The following is a 19,687-nucleotide window of genomic DNA, read 5'->3' as shown; positions in this document are numbered from 1 at the left end:
AAAAGCCTCATCCTGAGAGCAGATGCAGCAGAGACAGAGGAATTGTGAGAAGGGGATAGCATTTTTGCAAGAGACAGGGTGGGAAGAGGAATAGTCCAGGTAGCATTGAGAGTCTGTAGGCTTATAGTAGAGATCAGTAGATAGGCCGTCTCCAGAGATGGAGACAGAAAAATCAAGAAAGGGGAGGGAAGTGTCGGAAATGGACCAGGTAAATTTGAGAACAGGGTGAAAGTTGGAGGCAAAGTTAATGAAGTCGACGAGCTCAGCATGCGTACGAGAGGCAGCGCCAATGCAGTTGTTGATGTAGCGAAGGAAAAGAGGGGGATGGATACCGATATAGACTTGAAACATGGACTGTTCCACAAAGCCAATAAAAAGGCAGGCATAACTGGGACCCATACGGGTGCCCATGGCTACACCCTTGGTTTGGAGGAAGTGGGAGGAGGCAAAGGAGAAATTATTGAGAGTAAGAACTAATTCGGCTAGATGGAGGAGAGTGGTGGTAGAGGGGAATTGGTTAGGTCTGGAATGCAAAAAGAAGCGAAGAGCTTCGAAACTATCTTGGTGGGGGATGGAGGTATATAGGGACTGGACGTCCATGGTGAAAATAAGACGGTGGGGGCCAGGGAACTTAAAATCATTGAAAAAATTCAAAGCATGAGAAGTGTCACGAACATAGGTGGGAAGAGATTTAACAAGTGGGGATAAGACAGTGTCAAGGTATGCAGAAATGAGATGCTGCCTAGCCTGCTGTGTTCCACCAGCATTTTGTGTGTGTTGTTGTTTGAATTTCCAGCATCTGCAGACTTCCTCATGTTTCCTCCTGTGGTAACCATTTCAGCCCTGGGAAAAAAGCCTCTGACTGTCCACACAATCAATGCCTCTGATCATCTTATACACTTCTATCAGGTCACCTCTCATCCTCCGTCCCTCCAAGCAGAAAATGCCGAGTTCACTCAACATATTCTCATTAGGCATGCTCCCCAATACAGGCATCATCCTTATAAATTTACTTCTGCTCCCTTTATATGGCTTCCACATTCTTCCTGTAGTGAGGCAAACAGGACTGAGTACAGTACTCCAAATGGGGTCTGACCAGGGTCCTATATAGCTGCACCATTACCTCTTGGCTCCTAAATTCAATTCCAAGATCGATGAAGGCCAATACCTTCATCTACACCTACACCTTCTTAACCACAGAGTCAACCTGCTCAGCTGCTTTGAGCGTGCTATGGACTGGGACCCCATAATCCCTCTGATCCTCCACACTGCCAAGATTCTTACCATTAATACTATATTCTGCCATCATATTTGACCTACCACTTCACACTTATCTGGGTTGTACTCCATCTGCTACTTCTCAGCCCAGTTTTGCATCCTATCAATGCCCGCTGTAACCTCTGACAGCCCTCCACACTATTTACAACACCTCCAACCTTTGTGTCTAAAGCAAACCTACTAAACTATCCCTCCACTTCCTCATCCAGGTCAAAAATCACGACGAGTAAGGGTCCCAGAACAGATCACTGAGGCACCCCACTGGTAACTGCCCTCCATGCAGAATATGACCCGTCTACAACCACTCTTTGCCTTCTGTGGGCAAAACAGTTCTGGATCCACAAAGCAATGTCCCCTTGGATCCCATGCCTCTTTACTTTCTCAATAAACCTTGCATGGGGTACCTTATCAAATGCCTTGCTGAAATCTATATACACTACATCTACTACTCTTCTTTCATCAATGATTTTTGTCACGTTCTCAAAAAATTCAATCAGGCTTGTAAGGCACGACCTGCCCTTGACAAAGCCATGCTGACTACTAATCATATTATATCTCTCCAAATGTTCATAAATCCTGCCTCTCACAATCTTCTCCATCAACTTACCAACCACTGAGATAAGACTCACTGGTCTATAATTTCCTAGGCTATCTTTACTCCATTTCTTGAATAAAGGAACAATATTTGCAACCTTCCAATCCTCTGGAAACTCTCCCATCCACATTGATGATGCAAAGATCATCACCAGAGGCTGAGCAATCTCCTCCCTTGCTTCCCACAGTAGCCTGGGGTACATCTCATCCGGTCCCTGTGACTTATCCAACTTGGTGCTTTCCAAAAGCTCCAGCACATCCCCTTTCTTAATATTTTCATGCGCAAGCTTTTCAGTCTGCTGTAAGTCATCACTACAATCACTAAGATCCTTTTCCACAGTGAATACTGAAGTAAAGTGTTCATTAAGTACCTCTGCTGTTTTGTCCGGTTCCATACACACTTTCCCACTGTCACACTTGATAGGTCCTATCCTTTCAAGTCTTATCCTCTTGCTCTTTACATACTTGTAGAATGCCTTGGGGTTTTCCTTAATCCTGCCCGCCAAGGCCTTCTCATGGCCCCTTCTGGCTCTCTTAATTTCCTTCTTAAGCTCCTTCCTATTAGCCTTATAATCTTCTAGACTTCTAACATTACCTAGCTCTCTGAACCTTTTGTTAGCTTTTCTTTTCTTTTTGACTAGATTTATTACAGCCTTTGTACACCAGAGTTCCTGTACCCTACCATAACTTCCCTGTCTCATTGGAATGTACCTACACAGATCTCCATACAAATATCCCCTGAATATTTGCCACATTTCTTCCGTACTTTTCCCTGAGAACATCTATTTCCAATTTAAGCCTCCAATTTCCTGCCTGATAGCCTCATAATTCCCTTTACTCCAATTAAACAATTTTCTAACTTGTCTGTTTCTACCTCTCTATATTGCTATTGTAAAGGAGACAGAATTATGAATACTATCTCCAAAATGCTCTCCCACGGAGAGATCGGACACCTGACCAGGTTCATTTCACAATACCAAATTGAGTACAGTCTCTCCTCTTGTAGGCTTATCTACATACTGTGTCAAGAAACCTTCCTGAACACACCAAAAACTCCACGAACTTCACAACACTCCTTGCATGAAAATAGACACATCTCAAACCTTCGGTCTGAGCACATCCCTTCTCTATCACATGCCTATCCTCCCTCTCACACCATCTACAAGCTTTCTCTATCTGTGAATCAACCTCCTCTTCCCCAGTCTCTTCAGTTCGGTTCCCAGCCCCCAACAATTCTGGTTTAAACTCTCCCCAGTATCCTTAGCAAACCTTACCCCCAGGATATTGGTCCTCCTGAGATTCAAATGCAACCGGTCCCTTTTTGTACAGGTCACACCTGACCAAAAGAGGTTCCATGATCCAGAAATCTGAATCCCTGCCCCCTGCTCCAATTCCCCAGCCACACATTTATCCTGCACCTCATCCTGTTCCTATTCTCACTGTCGAGTGGGACAGGCAGTAATCCCGAGATTGCTACCTTTGTGGTCCTGCTTCTTAACTTCCTTCCTAACTGCTGTAGTCTTTTTTCAAGACCTCTTCCCTTTTCCTACCTATGTCATTGGTAGCAATATTTACCATGGCCTCTGGCTGTTTTCCGTTCCACCGCAGGATATCATGGACGCAATCTGAAACATCGCAGACCCTGGCACCTGGGAGGCAAGCTACCATCTGAGTTTCTTTCCTGCGACCACAGAATTGCCTGTCTGACCCCCTAACTATGGAACCCCCTATCACTACTGCCTTCCTCTTCCCTTCCCTACCCTTCACAGCCACAGGGCCAGACTCTGTGTCAGAGGCCTGGCCACTGCGGCTTCCCCCAGGTAGGCTGTCCCCACCAACAGTACTCAAACAGGAGTACTTATTATCAAGGGGTACATCCACAGGAGTACTCTCTCATACCTGACTCTTCCCCTTCCTCCTCCTGACTGTGACCTACTTGTCCATCTCCCATGGCCCTGGTGTGACAATCTGCCTATAACTCCTTTCTATCACTTCATTGCTCTCCTGACTAGTTGAAGTTCATCGAGCTGCCTCTCCAGTTCCCTAACTCAGAGTTAGGGAAGTTGCAGCTTGACACACGGGGTGCAGATATGGCCGTCCGGGAGGTTAGGAGACTCCAGGATACCCCACATCTGACACCGAGCACAGAAAACTGGCCTCACACACGTACTACTTCCTTTCCGCAATTAACACAGTTAAACCTACCTCGCCTCGTCCCGTTACCGCCAAAGCCCTGTCACTCTGCTGCATCTTACTCCACTGCCCGCTGGATACGGCGGTCTTCTTTTTAAACCTTTCGCGCACTATTGGCTGATGTCATGTGCCTGCGCAGCCTCACCTCTCTTTTACCCCGAGTAGTAAAGAACTCCCTTCGCTCCGAATAATCAGCCATTCACTCACATCCCTGCTCCAAATCTTTTTCATCGCAACCATCCATGAAAAGAAAAATGCCCCAAAGACTGTTAAATGTTAGAACCCAAAGTCCCCCCAGCTCCCTGCCCTCCCATGCATAAACAGAGAAAGTCTTTTTGATATAAGGAACAGGAAAAGCCCTGTAGATATACAGAACGGGAAAAACCTATCAGATATACGGAACAGGAAAAGCCCTCTAGCCCATGATCAGAACACAAAAAGCCATTAAGCCCTTGATCCACGCTGACCATCGCACATTCACACTAATCCTGCACTAATTCCATTTTTAATTGCTCCCACATTCTCATCAACCTGCTCTAGACATACAGACCAGTGGCAATGCATGTCCAATGTCTAATTAGCTTCCCTACCCTAATGACTTTGACATGTGAAGGAAACCAAAGCTCCCGGGGGAAACCAAAGCCATTCCACAGAGAACATACAAATTCCACACGGACACCAGCCAAGATCAGGATTGAACCTCGGTCTCCAGCTCTGCAAAGCTGCAGCTGTACTTGGAGTGCTGCCCTTGAGTGAAGGCTGAATTTGTCATCCCAAATTACTGCCCATCACTGCATCCTACTCCCCACTCTGCCTCGTTTCCCTTCTCAGAATGTGCAATGGGAAACAACGTCCCCATGGCCCTGGTCTGTGAGCTGATGAATGGGGGAGGAGGTGTGTGACCCAGGATCTCCAGTGTCAGGTTCACTCTGGAACACTGCACACTGTTCCAGTCTAGCTCTGTGCCAGTCACAGTCCCATGGTTACTGCTCTTGGTCCAGATTCAGGAGCAACAAAAGACATGGAACTGAGAGAATTCCCAGCATACAGAGCCATCAACAAGACATAGCTGAGTGCTTGTGGATGAGCCTGGGCAATTTTTGGGATGGAGGGCACAGCACATGTGGGAACTTCCTCTAGCAGCAACTGGCTGAATGGAAGATGAGTGAAGGGTTAAATGGGTGGGGGGATATGAACAGGGATCAGCTTTATGTTCACTTGGGACTGTTCAGCATGGGATGGGGAAGTTGGTGATTGAAGTGTCCAGAAAGATTTCCTTTACTCATCTTGCATCTCTCTGTCCCAACCTCAGAGCTTGTGTCAGGAGCAAACATCACAGTTCAGACCACTGGGATCTGCAACCTCACCTTGACCTGCACCGTGACCTCAGGTGACCCCACCAGCTTCAAGTGGTGGTGGGAAGGAGAAACTTTGGTAAATGACAGCACGCGGCACATCTGGGTACTCGGAAATATGCTAGAGGTTCATCACACTGCAGAGGTCAAGGACGCTGTGTACAAATGTGAGGCCAGGAACCCCATCAGTAATGGAAAGGCAGAGATCCAGCTGAAGGACATCTGCAAACTGGACACATCTGGTGAGTGTCAGAGTAAAGAACCCAGGTTATTCTGAGGGTGTTGTTTCCCTGCAGAGGGAGCTTCAGTCTGTATCGAGCCCGTATCTTGGAAGCATTAGGTGGGACAGTGTACAGAGAGCTTCACTTTGAATCTTGTGCTGAGAGTGTGTGGTGGGACAGCAAAGAAGAGCTTTACTCTAGATCTGACGTATCTTGGCAGTGTTTGACAGATCACTGGAGAGAGGGGTTTATTCTGTACCCAATATTTTCCCCACTTATTTTAGGCAAAGCTTGATTAAAGCATTTGTCCCATTCCTAGAATGGACCCAGCTTTGTGGAGCCCACTGCTCCTTGAAAGTCTCCAGCAGACAATGCTTACTTCTTCTAATTTAACATCCATGAATGGATATATCCTCGGATGATGGGCAGGCTGTGGGTTCAGGTGGAGCTTTCGATGGGATATTGTCTGCACTAGGAATGGCCACCTTGCTCATGAACAGAATGATGAGGAGGTCTCCCTCCCTTCACATCTGGCCACACTTTGTTCAGGGATTAAGTCCAGGCAAACATCAAATACTGAATTGAGACACACCTTCTTGTACACGGAACATATATTCATCCAGGCTACAAAAAGACAGGAACCCATGAGTCCACAGGTGAATATAAAATTAAAATTCTACTGCACAGCACTGCTTCCACCAGCACACACCCCACCCCAGGTCCCATATAGCTATATCCAGGACACAGAACAATGGCCAGAGATGGGGGAGATGACGGTGAACAGTTAGGGTGTACAGGAAATGCCTCCATGTGGATACAAGGCATTTGCAAGAAGCAGCCCATAATTGTATAAGACTGTCTCTGAGGACTCTCAGGCCAAGAAGCAATTCCTGGAAAATGGGAGTCTGTCCAGTTGGGAGCAGACAATGGTCATGAGACCCCTGATTGGAATCAGAATCAGGTTTAATATGACGGGCATATGTTGTTTTGTGGTCGCAGTGCAGTCAAGTACCAAGTCACAGTAAGACACTTGTGTATTATTTATATATAGAATATAAAATACATTAAGAAAATTAAACAAGTAGTGCAAAAAGCGAGCAAAACAAATAGTGTGGCAGTGTTCATGAGTTGGTTCACCGTCCATTCAGAAAGCTGATGGAGGAAGGTGTTCCTAAAATGTCTTCATTGATGGCAGCGATGAGATTAGAGCCAGTCCTGGGTAATGAGGATCCTTAATGATGGATATCTCCTTTGTTTAACTGTCACCTTTTGAAGGTGTCCCCAGTACTCAGGAGTCTGGTGCCCATGACTGAGCTGGCTGAGATTGCAACCATCTGCAGCTTTTCCCAATCCTTTGCAATGGTCCTTCATACCAGATGGTGATGCAACCTGTTAGAATGTCTCCACAGTATATCTGTAAAAATATGTAGAAATCTCTTATCACAAGGTGACATGGAAACCAAAATCATCCACTAGAAGACTTGGTGCTGTGCAGCTTCGCTCTTCAAGCATTTCACTCCTTCCCTGTCAAGTCGCAGTACCTGGAGGTAGGGATTCCCTGATTCCAGTGATAGGCAGGCAGATTTAACAGGGAAACAGGTGCTCGCCACTGGGAGCCGCTTGTTGTCCTGAGGGCCTGGCGTCATAATGTAACACAGAGCTGAGAAAAGAGCCCTTCAGCCCTATTCCTGGGGAAAGAAATGCATCAGGAGTGACTACACTCTGGGAAGATGCTCAACATACAGGGATCTGCAGGGTCCAGATTCAGAGAGCTGCCACCTGGTTTTAGAAGCACACCCGTGACTGACCACTCTCCTCAATCAGGAGTCTCAGAACTATATCAGAAATCCTTGCCACACAGAAAATCCACCATCTGCTTCTGGATCTTGGCAGGAGAGACGTGGGGTGGGAGCAAGGTGACCATGGCATGGAAATCACCAGTTGGTTTACAACCAGTGCTCGGCCCTTATTGGAAAATACTTGGAACAGTCATGACTAAAACCCTTGTGGCTGGTGACTTTCAAAAGCTACCTCCTATCAATTTGTCAGTGTGGGACCCAGATAAGTTCTCAGTTAGATGAGATGATTGAAAATCAGCTGTCCTCCACCAGTTACATGTCAAAGAGACAGTGAGCTGCACCCTACCCACATGCATAGTGGGGTGAGCTTCACCCACACCACATGATCGTCCAAGCATGGCGTCACTATGATGCAGAACACATACACATGCACAGCTACAGAGAACCTACTCTTCCAGGAATCCTGACTCTTCCCCTTTCTCAGTTCCTCCATCTCTGCCACATCTGTTCCTATGATGAGGCTTTCCGTTCCGGACCATCTGAAGAGTCCTCTTTCTTCAAAGAACAGTGTTCTCCTTCCTCCACCGACAATGTTGCCCTCACTCACATCTTCTTCATTTCCCGGTATCCACCTCAGTCTATCTTCCTGCCACCGTATCAGGGATAGAGCTCCCCTTATCACTCCATGGGCCGCCATGTACAGCAGATCATTCTCCATAACTTCCACAATGCTCAACAGGATCCTACCACAAGGCACATTCTCCCTCCCTTCACTCTCTGTTTTCCACGGGGATGGATCTCTCTGAGGGTACCTGGTCCACTTGCCCTTCCCCAATGATCAGCTTCATGGCACTTATCCCTGCAAGCAGAACAAGGGCATCACCCTTCAGGGCCCCAAACATTTCTTTTAGGTGAGGTGACACCTCACCTGTGAGTCTGATGGGCTCATCTGCTCTATCCAGTGCCCCTCGTGCGGCCTCCTCTACATCAGTGAGACCCTATGTAGACTGGGGGCTGCTTTGTGTCGCAGCTTTGCTCTATCTGCCACAAAAGGCAAGATTCCCTGGAGGCCACCCTTTCAAACCCACATTCCACTCCCATTCTGACAGTTCGACCATCGGCCTCCTCGACTGTCACAGTGCGAGCTCTCTCAGGTTGGAGAGCAACTCCTGATATTCTGTCAGAGAATCGCACAAACATTGATTTCTCTAACTTCCAGTAATTTCTCACCCCTCCCCTTCTATATTGTCAGAATTAGGTTTAATATCACCGGCATATATCGTGATATTCGTTAACTTTGCGGCAGCAGTACACTACAATACATGACCAATATGGAAAGAAAAATAAATGTCCATTACAGTAAGTATATTCACATTGAAGAGTGCAGAAACAGAAATAAAAACAAAAAAAGTGAGGTCGTGTTCAAGGGTTCAATGTCCATTTAGGAATCTGATGGCAGAAGGGAAAAAACTGTTCCTGAATCGCTGAGTTTGTGCCTTCAGGCTTCTCTATCTCCTCCCTGATGGTAACAGTGAGAAAAGGGCCTCCATACCTAGGACTTGCCCTGAGATGCACCAGTGTTGATCGCCAGTGAGGTTGAGATATTATCACTAATTTGCACAGATTGTGATCTTCCAGTTGGGAAGTGGCAGGAGACAGGTAGCTGGGTGACTGTCAGGAAAGGGAAGGGGATTAGACAGAATGAGCAGAGCATCCCTGTGGCTGTTCCCATCAATAATAAGTATACCGTTTTGGATACTGTTGGTGAGGATGACCTACCAGGGACAAGTTGCAGTGATTGGTCTCTGGCACCGAGACTGGACCATCAGCTCAGAAGGGAAGGAGGGAAAAGAGGAGAGCAGTAGTGATAGGGGATTCGATCGTTAGGGAGACAGATAGGAGGTTCTGTGGAAGAGATCGAGAATCCCAGATGGTCTGTTGCCTCCCTGGTGCCAGGGTCTGCGATATCTCGGATCGAGTTCTCAGTATTCTCAAGAGGGAGGGTGAGCAGCCGGATGTCGTGGTCCATGTAGGTACTAATGACATGGGTAGGAAGAGTGAGGAGGTCCTGAAAGGTGAGTTTAGGGAGTTAGGCACCAAATTAAAGGACATGACTTCCAGGATAGCAATCTCAGGATTGCTACCAGTGCCACGTGCAGATGGGTTTAGAAGTAATAAGATAGCGCAGATCAACACGTAGCTGAAGACATGATGCAGGAGAGAGGGCTTCAGATTTATAGATAATTGGGCAGATTCCCAGGGAAGGTGGGACCTGTTCTGGCAGGATGGTTTACATCTGAACTGGAGTGGGACAAATATTCTTGCAGGTAGGTTTGCTAGAGAGGCTCCAGTGGACTTAAACTTGATACAAGGGGGGAGGGGAACCAAAGTGTAGGAACAGATGAATGGGAGAAGAAAGAAACAGAAGATAGTAAAATTGTTTGCACCGTTAGAGATAAACAGAGAGGAAGAGGTGGAGAATTTCTTAAATACATTTATTTTAATGCTAGGAGCATTGTAAGAAAGGTGGATGAGCTTAGAGCATGGATTGATACCTGGAAATATCATGTTATAGCTATTAGTGAAACATGGTTGCAGGAGGGGTGTGATTGGCAACCAAATATTCCTGGATTTCATTGTTTCAGGTGTGATAGAATCAGAGGGACAAGAAGGGGAGGTGTTGCATTGCTTGTCAGAGGAAATATTACAGCGGTGCTCTGGCAGGATAGATTAGAGGGCTCATCTAGGGAGACTATTTGGGTAGAAATGAGGAATGGGAAAGGTGTAGTAACACTTATAGGGGTGTATTATAGACCACCTAATGGGGAGCAAGAATTGGAGGAGCAAATTTGTAAGGGGATAGCGAATACTTGTAGTAAGCACAGGGTTGTGATTGTGGGAGATTTTACTTTTCTCCATGTAGACTAGGAAGCCTATTCTGTAAAAGGGCTGATTGGTTTGGAGTTTGTAAGATGAATGCAGGATAGTTTTTTGCAGCAATACATAGAGGTACCAACGAGAGAAGGGGCAGTGTTGGATCTCCTGTTAGGGAATGAGATAGGTCAGGTGATGGAGGTATGTGTTGTGGAGCACTTCTGGTCCAGTGATCACAATACCGTTAGTTTCAATATAAGAAGGAGAAGGATAGGAATGGACCCAGCATTGAGATATTTGATTGGAGAAAGGCTAACTTTGAGGAGATGCGAAAGGATTTAGAAGGAGTGGATTGGGTCAATTTGTTTTATGGGAAGGATGTAATAGAGAGATGGAAGTCATTTAAAGGTGAAATTTTGAGAGTACAGAATCTTTATGTTCCTGTTAGGTTGAAAAGAAAGGTTAAAAGTTTCAGATTCAGATTCAGTTTATTGTCATTTAGAAACCAAAAATGCAATGCAGTTAAAAAATGAGACAACGTACTTCCAGAATGATATCACAAAAGCATGATATGACAAAACAGACTACACCAGAAAATCCACATAACGTTTGACAATCCCCAATCCAGAGTCCAGAGAGGCTGCTGCATATTAATATCGCGCTACCATCTTAGCACATTCCCTGGAAAGGAGCTCCAAATCCCCCAGACAAACAAGACCAAAAACTAAAGCTACAAGACCTGCACAAAACCACATAGTTACAACAGTGCAAACAATAGAATAATTGATAAAAAAAAACAGACCATGGCACAGTAAAAATAGTCCAAAGATGTTATAAAACTATAAATTCGAAAGAAACCACCATACAGTTTCCTCAAGTTCTCAGGGTCCCAATTGACTCGTCATCCCATGCTGGCGGCTGAAGGGAATACCCCCGCTATGGACTTCCACGGCGCTGCCGGACCCAGTCTTGCAGACACAGCACACAGTGAAAGCAACCTGATCGCAGCGGACTCCGAGTCTGTCGAAACTCTGAGCCTCTGACCATCCCCTCCAGCATGTTGCTCATGTTGTTCAATTGTTTAAAAAGGGTTCTAAGAGTAAACCTAGCAATTATAGGCCTGTAAGTTTGATATTAGTGGTGGGTAAATTAATGGAAAGTATTCTTAGAGATGGTATGTATAATTATCTGGATAGACAGGGTCTGATCAGGAACAGTCAACATGGATTTGTGTGTGGAAGGTCATGTTTAACAAATCTTATTGAATTTTTTGAAGAGGTTACTAGGAAAGTTGATGAGGGTAAAGCAGTGGATGTTGTCTATATGGACTTCAGTAAGGCCTTTGACAAGGTTCTGCACGGAAGGTTAGTTAGGAAGGTTCAATTGTTAGGTATTAATATTGAAGTAGTAAAATGGATTGAACAGTGGATGGATGGGAGATACCAGAGAGTAGTGGTGGATAACTGTTTGTCAGGTTGGAGGCCGGTGACTAGTGGTGTGCCTCAGGGATCTATACTGGATCCAATGTTGTTTGTCATTTACATTAATGATCTGCATGATAAGGTGGTAAATTGGATTAGTAAGTATGCAGATGATACTAAGATAGGTGGCGTTGTGGATAATGAAGTAGGTTTTCAAAGCTTGCGGAAAGATTTAGGCCAGTTAGAAGAGTGGGCTGAAAGGTGGCAGATGGAGTTTAATGCTGATAAGAGTGAGGTGCTACATTTTGGTAAGACTAATCAAAATAGGACATGCATGGTAAATTGTAGGGCATTGAAGAATACGGTAGAACAGATTGATCAAGGAATAATGGTGCATAGTTCCCTGAAGGTGGAATCTCATGTGGATAGGGTGGTGAAGAAATCTTTTGGTATGCTGGCCTTTATAAATCAGAGCATTGATTATTGGAGTTGGGATGTAATGTTAAAATTGTACAAGGCATTGGTAAGGCCAAATTTGGAGTATTGTGTACAGTTCTGGTCACCGAATTATAGGACAGATTTCAACAAAATAGAGAGAGTACAGAGAAGATTTATTAGAATGTTACCTGGGTTTCAGCACCTAAGTTACAGAGAATGGTTGAACATTCTGGAGCATAGAAGGTTGAGGGGGGACTTAATAGAGGTATTTAAAATAATGTGGGGGATAGATAGAGCTGACATGGATAGGCTTTTTCCACTGAGAATGGGGGAGATTCAAACAAGAGGACATGAGTTGAGAGCTAGGGGGCAAAAGTTTGGGGGTAACACAAGGGGTAACTTCTTTACTCAGAGAGTGGTGGCTGTGTGGAACGAGTTTCCAGTCGAAGTTGCAGAGGCAGTTCGATATTGTCAGTTAAAGTAAAATTGGATAGGTATATGGACAGGAAAGGAATGGAGGGTTATGGGCTGAGTGCAGGTCAGTGGGATTAAGTGAGAGTAAGCGTTCGGCACGGACTAGAAGGGCCGAGATGACCTGTTTCCGTGCTGTAATTGTTATATGTTTATATCTGTAGTTGGGAAAATGCTTGAAGCTATCATTAAATAAGAAATTGCAAAAGCAGGTCCTGTTTGACAAACTTACTGGAGTTCTTTGAGGATATAATGAGTGCAGTGGATAGAAGTGAATAGATGGATGTTATTTAATTGGATTTCCAGAAGACGTTCAATAAGGTGGCACATAAGAGACTTATCCATAAGATAAGGAAGCATAGGGTTGGGTTGGTGTATTAGCATGGATAGAGGAGAAAGCAGAGAGTTGAGATACATGGGTGTTACTCTGGTTGGCAATCAGTGGTGAACAGTGTGCCGCAGGGGTCGGTGCTGGGCCCGCAACTGTTCACGATATACATTAATGATCTGAAAGAGGGGACCAGGTGTAGTGTATCTAAGTTTGCTGATGATACTAAATTCAGTGGAAAAGCAAATTGTGCAGAAGATACGGAGAATCTGCAGCGAGATATAGATAGGTGAGTGGGCAAGTGTCTGGCAGACTGAGTCATCCACTTTAGAAGGAAAAATGGAAGATCAGATTATTATTTAAATGGTAAAAATTGCAGCATGCTGCTGTGCAGAGGAACTTGGGAGTGCTTGTGTATGAACTACAAAAGGTTGGTTTGCAGGTACAGCAGGCTGTCAAGAGGGCAAATGGAATGTTGCCCTCCATTGCTAGAGGGATTGAATTTAAGACCAGGGAGGCTGCGCTGCAACTGTACAGGGTGCTGGTGAGGCCGCACCTGGAGTACTGAGTGCAATTCTGGTCTCCTTACTTGAGGAAGGATATACTGGCTTTGGAGCTGGTGCAGAGGAAGTTCACCTGGTTGATTCCAGAGACAAAGATGTTAGAATATTAGGAAAGATTGAGTCTCCTGGGACTGTACTCACCGGAATTCAAAGGATGAGAGGAGATCTTATAGTAACAGATAAAATAGGAAAGTTGTTTCCACTGGTAGATGACACTAGAACTCGGGGGCATAGCCTCAAGATTCGGAGGAGTAAATTTAGGACGGAGATGAGGAGGAACTACTTTTCACAGAGACTGGTGAGACTGTGGAATTCTCCGCCCAATGAAAGAGTGGAGGTTACCTGAGTAAATATATTTAAGACAAGTTTGGATAGATTTTTGCATCGTAGAGGAATTAAGGGTTAAAAGGAAAAGGCAGGTAGGTGGAGCTGAGTCCATGGCCAGATCAGCCATTATCTTATTGAATGGCGGAGCAGGCTCAACAGGCCAGATGGCTGACTCCTGCTCTTATTTCTTATGATCTTATGTTTATGCTGTTGGGTTTGACTTTGTAGGAAATAATATCCTGCAAATCCTGCCAGAGTTGACATGCATCTGATCTCACCCCCAACCTCACACAAAATCATCTCTTTGCTCTTGAAATAGCCCCCTGCATCATACATCTTTCTTGTACAGATCTGGGTCCCCAGACTTAAATGTCCTCAGCAGACAGCGAATCTCCTGATTCACCCATGGCTTTTGGTTTGGGATTATACAGTATGTTCTCATAGGCAAACAGTCATCCACACAGGCTTTAATGAAGTCGGTAACAACTGCAGTATACACATCCAGGGTTGAAGATGAATCCCTGAATACAGTCCAGTCCACCAATTCAAAGCAGTTCTGTAGGCACTCCTGTGCTTCCCTGGTCCAAACCTTCTTGGTCCTCACGACTGGTGCTGCAGTCTTCAATCTCTGTCTATACTCAGGGAGTAGAAGTACAGCCAGGTGATCAGACTTCCCAAAGTGAGGGCGTGGAATAGCACGGTAGGCATTCTTAATGGTGGTGTAACAGTGGTCCAGTGTGTTTATGATTTGTTGAAGATAATTATTTAGTGACTTTTTCAAGCTGGCCTGGTTAAAACCCCCAAAATGATTCCATTTCCCATTTGGCTTTCCTCTTACCCCTTCTCCTCACTTCCCTTCAGTTCCCTCCTCCTTCCCTTCTCCCATAGTCTACTCTGCTCTCCTATCAGATTCCTCCTCTTTCTGCTATCTACTTTTTCCATTTATCACCTGAACAGCGCATGGCAAGTTGCTCGATGTGCTGATCTATCTGAGGCCACCAGACAAAGCTTCAAGTCAAAGCTTTCACTTTGACCACATTTAGATGACCAGCATGTAGGTCCTCCGACACTCCAGCTGTCAGCTTGGATGGTACAACCCAAACAAGGAAAACTCCACCAAGGACAAGTTCATCCCAGCGCTGGTAAAAATGGGGGGACTGGGATTTCTGCAGCACACTCCAGCCATTTTGGGTGGCCATGTAGATCAGAGATCTTTCCTGGTTTCCCTTTGGATCAGCTCTGCTGTAACGTTCGATTTGCATGAGGGTGAATGCATCAAAGGATGTGTCCTCTTTTGTAAATTTTGCAGGTAGTTCCTTTTCTAAGGGTAAACAGGACAATCCATCAGCACTTCCATGATTAATCATCTTGTAGTCAATGTTTTATTTGTGTCTTACAAGAATCAGAGCCCATCTCAGCATTTCTGCTGCTGCTGTTATTGGAACACCCGTCTGTGGATTGAAAATGGACACCAGTGGATGATGATCAGTAATGAGGGTGAACTCTCACCATACAAGTACTGGTTGAAATGTTTTATACCCCAAACCGGATTCAACGCCTCTGTCAATCTGTGCATGATTTTTATCTGCAGCAGTTAGGGAGCGTGATGCAAAGCCTTCATCACTCAGAACATGTGACATGATTACACCTATTCTGTAAGGTGAGGCATCATGGGTAGGCTTCACTGGATGATGTGGATAACCCTGTCACTGAGGCTTCTAACCAACTCGTTTCATAGGCTAACTCTGGCCAGCAGCCACGTGACTCAGTATTGCATGGGTAATGGTGAGAAGGCATTACTTCAATAAGCAATACATACCTAGGGCTGGTATGATTCAGGTTTAACCAAATAGGAAAGTTGAATGTTCCCCTGAGGGAATGCAGATTTGAGGCGAATGCTTTCCCGTGCCAAGGTGTCGTTTGCCAGGAAATAACAGACCTTACAAAGAACAAAGAACATTACAGCACAGTATAGACTATTCGGCCCACAATGTTGTGCCGACCCTTAAACCTTGCCCCCCCATATAACCCTCCATTTTAAATTCCTCCATATTACCTGTCCAATAGTCTCTTCAACTTCACTAGTGTATCTACCTCCACCACTGACTCAGGCAGTGCATTCCACGCACCAACCACTCCCTGATTAAAAAACCTTTCTCTAATATCCCCCTTGAACTTCCCACCCCTTACCTTAAAGCCACGTCCTCTTGTGGTGCCCTGGGAAAGAGGCACTTGTTGTCCTCTCTATCTATTCCTCTTAATACCACCACCAGTATTGGGTTGATGGTGACCTTTAAATCAGCACAGATCCTGATAGACCTATTCTTGGCTGCTGGACCGCTGGCGTTACCCATGGACTCCAGGCAACCTTCGAAAGAACTCCTACTGCCTCTATGCGATTTATATCTTACACCAGCATAAACTTACAGTGCAAATATATTTACAGATATTTCAACTTTTACAAACATTTCATAGTAAAAGTTAAGAAAAAAGGGACCATCACAGTTAAACCAGACTAAATGTGCACATAAATATCAGAGCTCATTTCTAAAGTAGTTGGGTGTATCACTTTACTCACGGTGCTGAACCCACGTCACCAGCCACTGGTCGAACTTCCCTCAAAAAATGTTACAAACAAACTCACTAACTCCTCCTCTGTGCTGGTCATCTACACATTCTTGCAACAGGGTCTCCCCTTCAGGCGGGATTCTGCCAGTGTCTTCCCCTGGGTTCTTCTCCACACTTTCTTCTTCCAACATCAGCCAATCAAAGCCAGCCCACTGTTCCTCAGAAGTCTGGTCCCACCCAGCTCTCTCAAATGTTTCATGGCATCCCACTGAACAGACTTACAACCTGTTACAAGGCCAACTCGACTGGCTGACGTAACATTCCTAAGTTGAACAAATGGCTCCTTATCTCAACTGAAGCCAAAAACACTTACGTAAGAAGCTTAACTAACTGAGTACACGGTGTTTGCAGAAAAACTGCTAAAATAAAATACCTCACAGCATAAGTGAAGAAATACAATAAAACATGTTCTTAACCAGGGCATTAAATGTGAGTACAGTGTCCAATGTCACCAGTTCCTTTGCCTTTTTGAAATCCACCACACATTGCTTTCTCCATTGCCATTTCTTCATAATCTGTAGTAATTAGTCCAAGGGGTGCATGAATTTTCCCAGCACACTTGTGTAAGTATTGTGTGTCAATGGTGTGACCAGAGTAACTGATGCTCGGTTTAAAGAATTCACACTTCTTGTGTCATGCTCTGAACCCATAATCTTCTAATCTTTTTAACACTGTCTTGAGATTTTGGAGATAGATGCTCCTTCTTATCCTCATTGGTAACAATTAAGCCATTCTGGTAACACTGAGTGCCTGGGCAGCCTTGCAGCTCCTGGTCCAGAGCTTTCTGCCAGTGTACAGCTGCAGATGATACTCCAAAAATAGCCCTATTATAGTGATAAAGCCCTTTGTGAGTGTTCATGGTGAGAAACACTTTGGACTCTTCTTCCATCTCCTTCTGTACGTAGGCCTCAGCTGTCCACTTTGCTGAAATGTTTCCCTCCAGGTGGGTTTGCAAAGATATCCTCTATCCTGGGCAGAGGGTATCGATCTACTTTCAGTATTGGGTTGATGGTGACCTTTAAATCATCATAGATCCTGATAGACCTATTCTTGGCTGCTGGATCACTGGTGTTACCCATGGACTCCAGGCAACCTTAGAAAGAACTCCTTCTGCCTCTACGCGATCCAGCTCACTGGCTACTTTGTTACAGATGGTATAAGAAACTGGACAGACTTTGTAAAACTTCATTTCACATAACCCCATGTTATGTTCATTCAGGTGTGTGTAGGTATTCTTTCTGGTTCAAGAGTACCCCCCCACCCCCACAACTGGTTCAAGACTGGAGGGAATAACTGGTGGTTGAGGGGCAGTAAATTCCTGAACCTGGTGGGATATGTCCTGAGGCCCCTGTACCTGTAAACTAACGCCATCTGCTTACACAATGTCCATATCCTTCTGTTTTCCTCATATTCTCGTGCCCATCTAAACATATAGTCCCTGATGTATCTGCTCTACCTCCACTCAGCTCAGTTTATTTTAGGCATTCAGTACTTTCAGTGGTATATTATTAAAAGAGAGAGAGAAAAAACTTTCCTCTCACATCTAATTTAAAATTCACCTCTCTCACTTTAAATTATCTCCTCTAGTGCAACCCCCGGTAAAGATTTTGCTGCTGAAGTTGTAGGGTATTTCATTGAATGGTTTTCTGTGGAAGCAATGTGTGCTGCTGGAGGTGTTTGGGTTAGGATGCTTAGGAATCTTGTGTCATCCAATCAGGAGGGTGAAACTGGGAGAAGGTTCTAGAGAATGCTGGGGGAAAGGTTTTGTGAGCGACACTGAGGTGGGTCAAGGTCTTTTTTCGGTAGAAGATGGAGAGAGAAGCTCAAGAGAACTGGCCATAGGATTTGGTCCGATGGGATTGCGCAGTCTGATAGAGCCCAAGAGGGAATTCTAGTGGTGATCGGTGAAAATGGGTCAGGACTCTCAGTACATTGGAAGGTTTGAGCTCCACCCTGTGCACATTAGACAGTCTAATAATGATGGGTCCTTTTGCTTTCTTTCTTTTCTTTACTAACTGGTTAAGCTAACATTCATAAATATACTTTCTTTATAATTTTGTGCAGTGTGCATTCTGTTATTTCTTGCCACTGGGTGATTGCATGGGAGCAGTAATTACACAGTATTCACAGAAATTGGGGTTCGTGTGGGCGAGACATGCCAACTTCCCGGGTTTGATGGGACTAAAGTTATATCGACCCTGGACATGCAGATTCTGGAAAGGTGGTTTCCTCACCGCTGAGTCCGCCGGCTGTTAGCGAGGGGTTAACGAGCCGCGTCTCTAGAAACACCCAGTGAAAAGGGATTTCATTGTGGGGGCTATCGTCCCAGATTGAATTTGTTGAAGTGATTAACACATAAAAAATGCTGAGTTCCTCCAGCACATGCAGATTTTCTCTTGTTTGTGTTGAGAATTGATTAAGTGGGTTTGTGTTTCAGCCTGTGTTAAACTATTATCTAGGAAAGTGATTAAGATATGAGGCAGGCATTAAGCATTGGTGCAATTCAAAGTGATCACACATAACTAAGGCTTGTGTTCCGAGCGGCATCGATATCCGAAGCCCAGATGAATTGTTGATTAGGGTTTTTCAGTGCCGTCAAAGTATCAGGGAAAGCTATGATCACTGTCAAAGTATTAGGGAAAGGTACGATCACTGTTAAAGTATTAGTGAAAGCAGTTTGACTAGAAGACAGGCACAGATGTCGTTTTAGTTCAGACTAGCAATGGCATGACTGAAATGGGTTGGCCCGGTACTATTGGGGTCCAGGGAGAGTCAGGGCCATGGACCATCCATACTTTCAGTGAGGAGGGGATGTAGGTGAAGGTGCTGAATTGGAAGCTGAAGGCAAATACTTTAAAGACAAGTTGTTCTCATTGCTGCCGAGTGAGGGGATGAGTGGTCTGATGTGGAAGGTCTATTGAGACATCCAGCGAGGGGTGAGCATTCTAAGTTGGTAGCGGCAATTACGTCCCTGGTGGATACATAGCAATGTGCACCAACAGAGAGTCAAAGTTATCGTAGGCTGAGACTGTTCTCGGACTGAAGCCCACCCCGATGGGGAGATGGAATTTGAGATTTGGGCAGAGCAGACATCTCAGCTGCTGGATGAGTGGCAGTGTCAGATAATGTGAAAAGATAGTTCCGGCTGCTGAGGTGAGACATCGTCAAATGTCCTTTGCTACTTCTATGGGCTCCAT

At 45.1% G+C, this 19,687-nt stretch overlaps 1 protein-coding gene across 1 annotated transcript in view; it reads left to right on the top strand.

Moving 5' to 3' along the window:
* The window catches only part of LOC132395189 (SLAM family member 5-like), a 49,987-nt gene that overhangs the window by 11,662 nt on the left and 18,638 nt on the right, over window positions 1-19,687 (top strand). The window contains exon 3 of the mRNA XM_059971482.1: window positions 5,378-5,662. Coding sequence (XP_059827465.1) covers window positions 5,378-5,662 — 285 coding nt within the window. The remainder of the gene's footprint in view (window positions 1-5,377; window positions 5,663-19,687) is intronic.

Source organism: Hypanus sabinus, chromosome 6 (assembly GCF_030144855.1).
Source record: "Hypanus sabinus isolate sHypSab1 chromosome 6, sHypSab1.hap1, whole genome shotgun sequence".
Taxonomy (NCBI): domain Eukaryota; kingdom Metazoa; phylum Chordata; class Chondrichthyes; order Myliobatiformes; family Dasyatidae; genus Hypanus; species Hypanus sabinus.
This window is presented reverse-complemented; position numbering and strand designations above follow the sequence as displayed.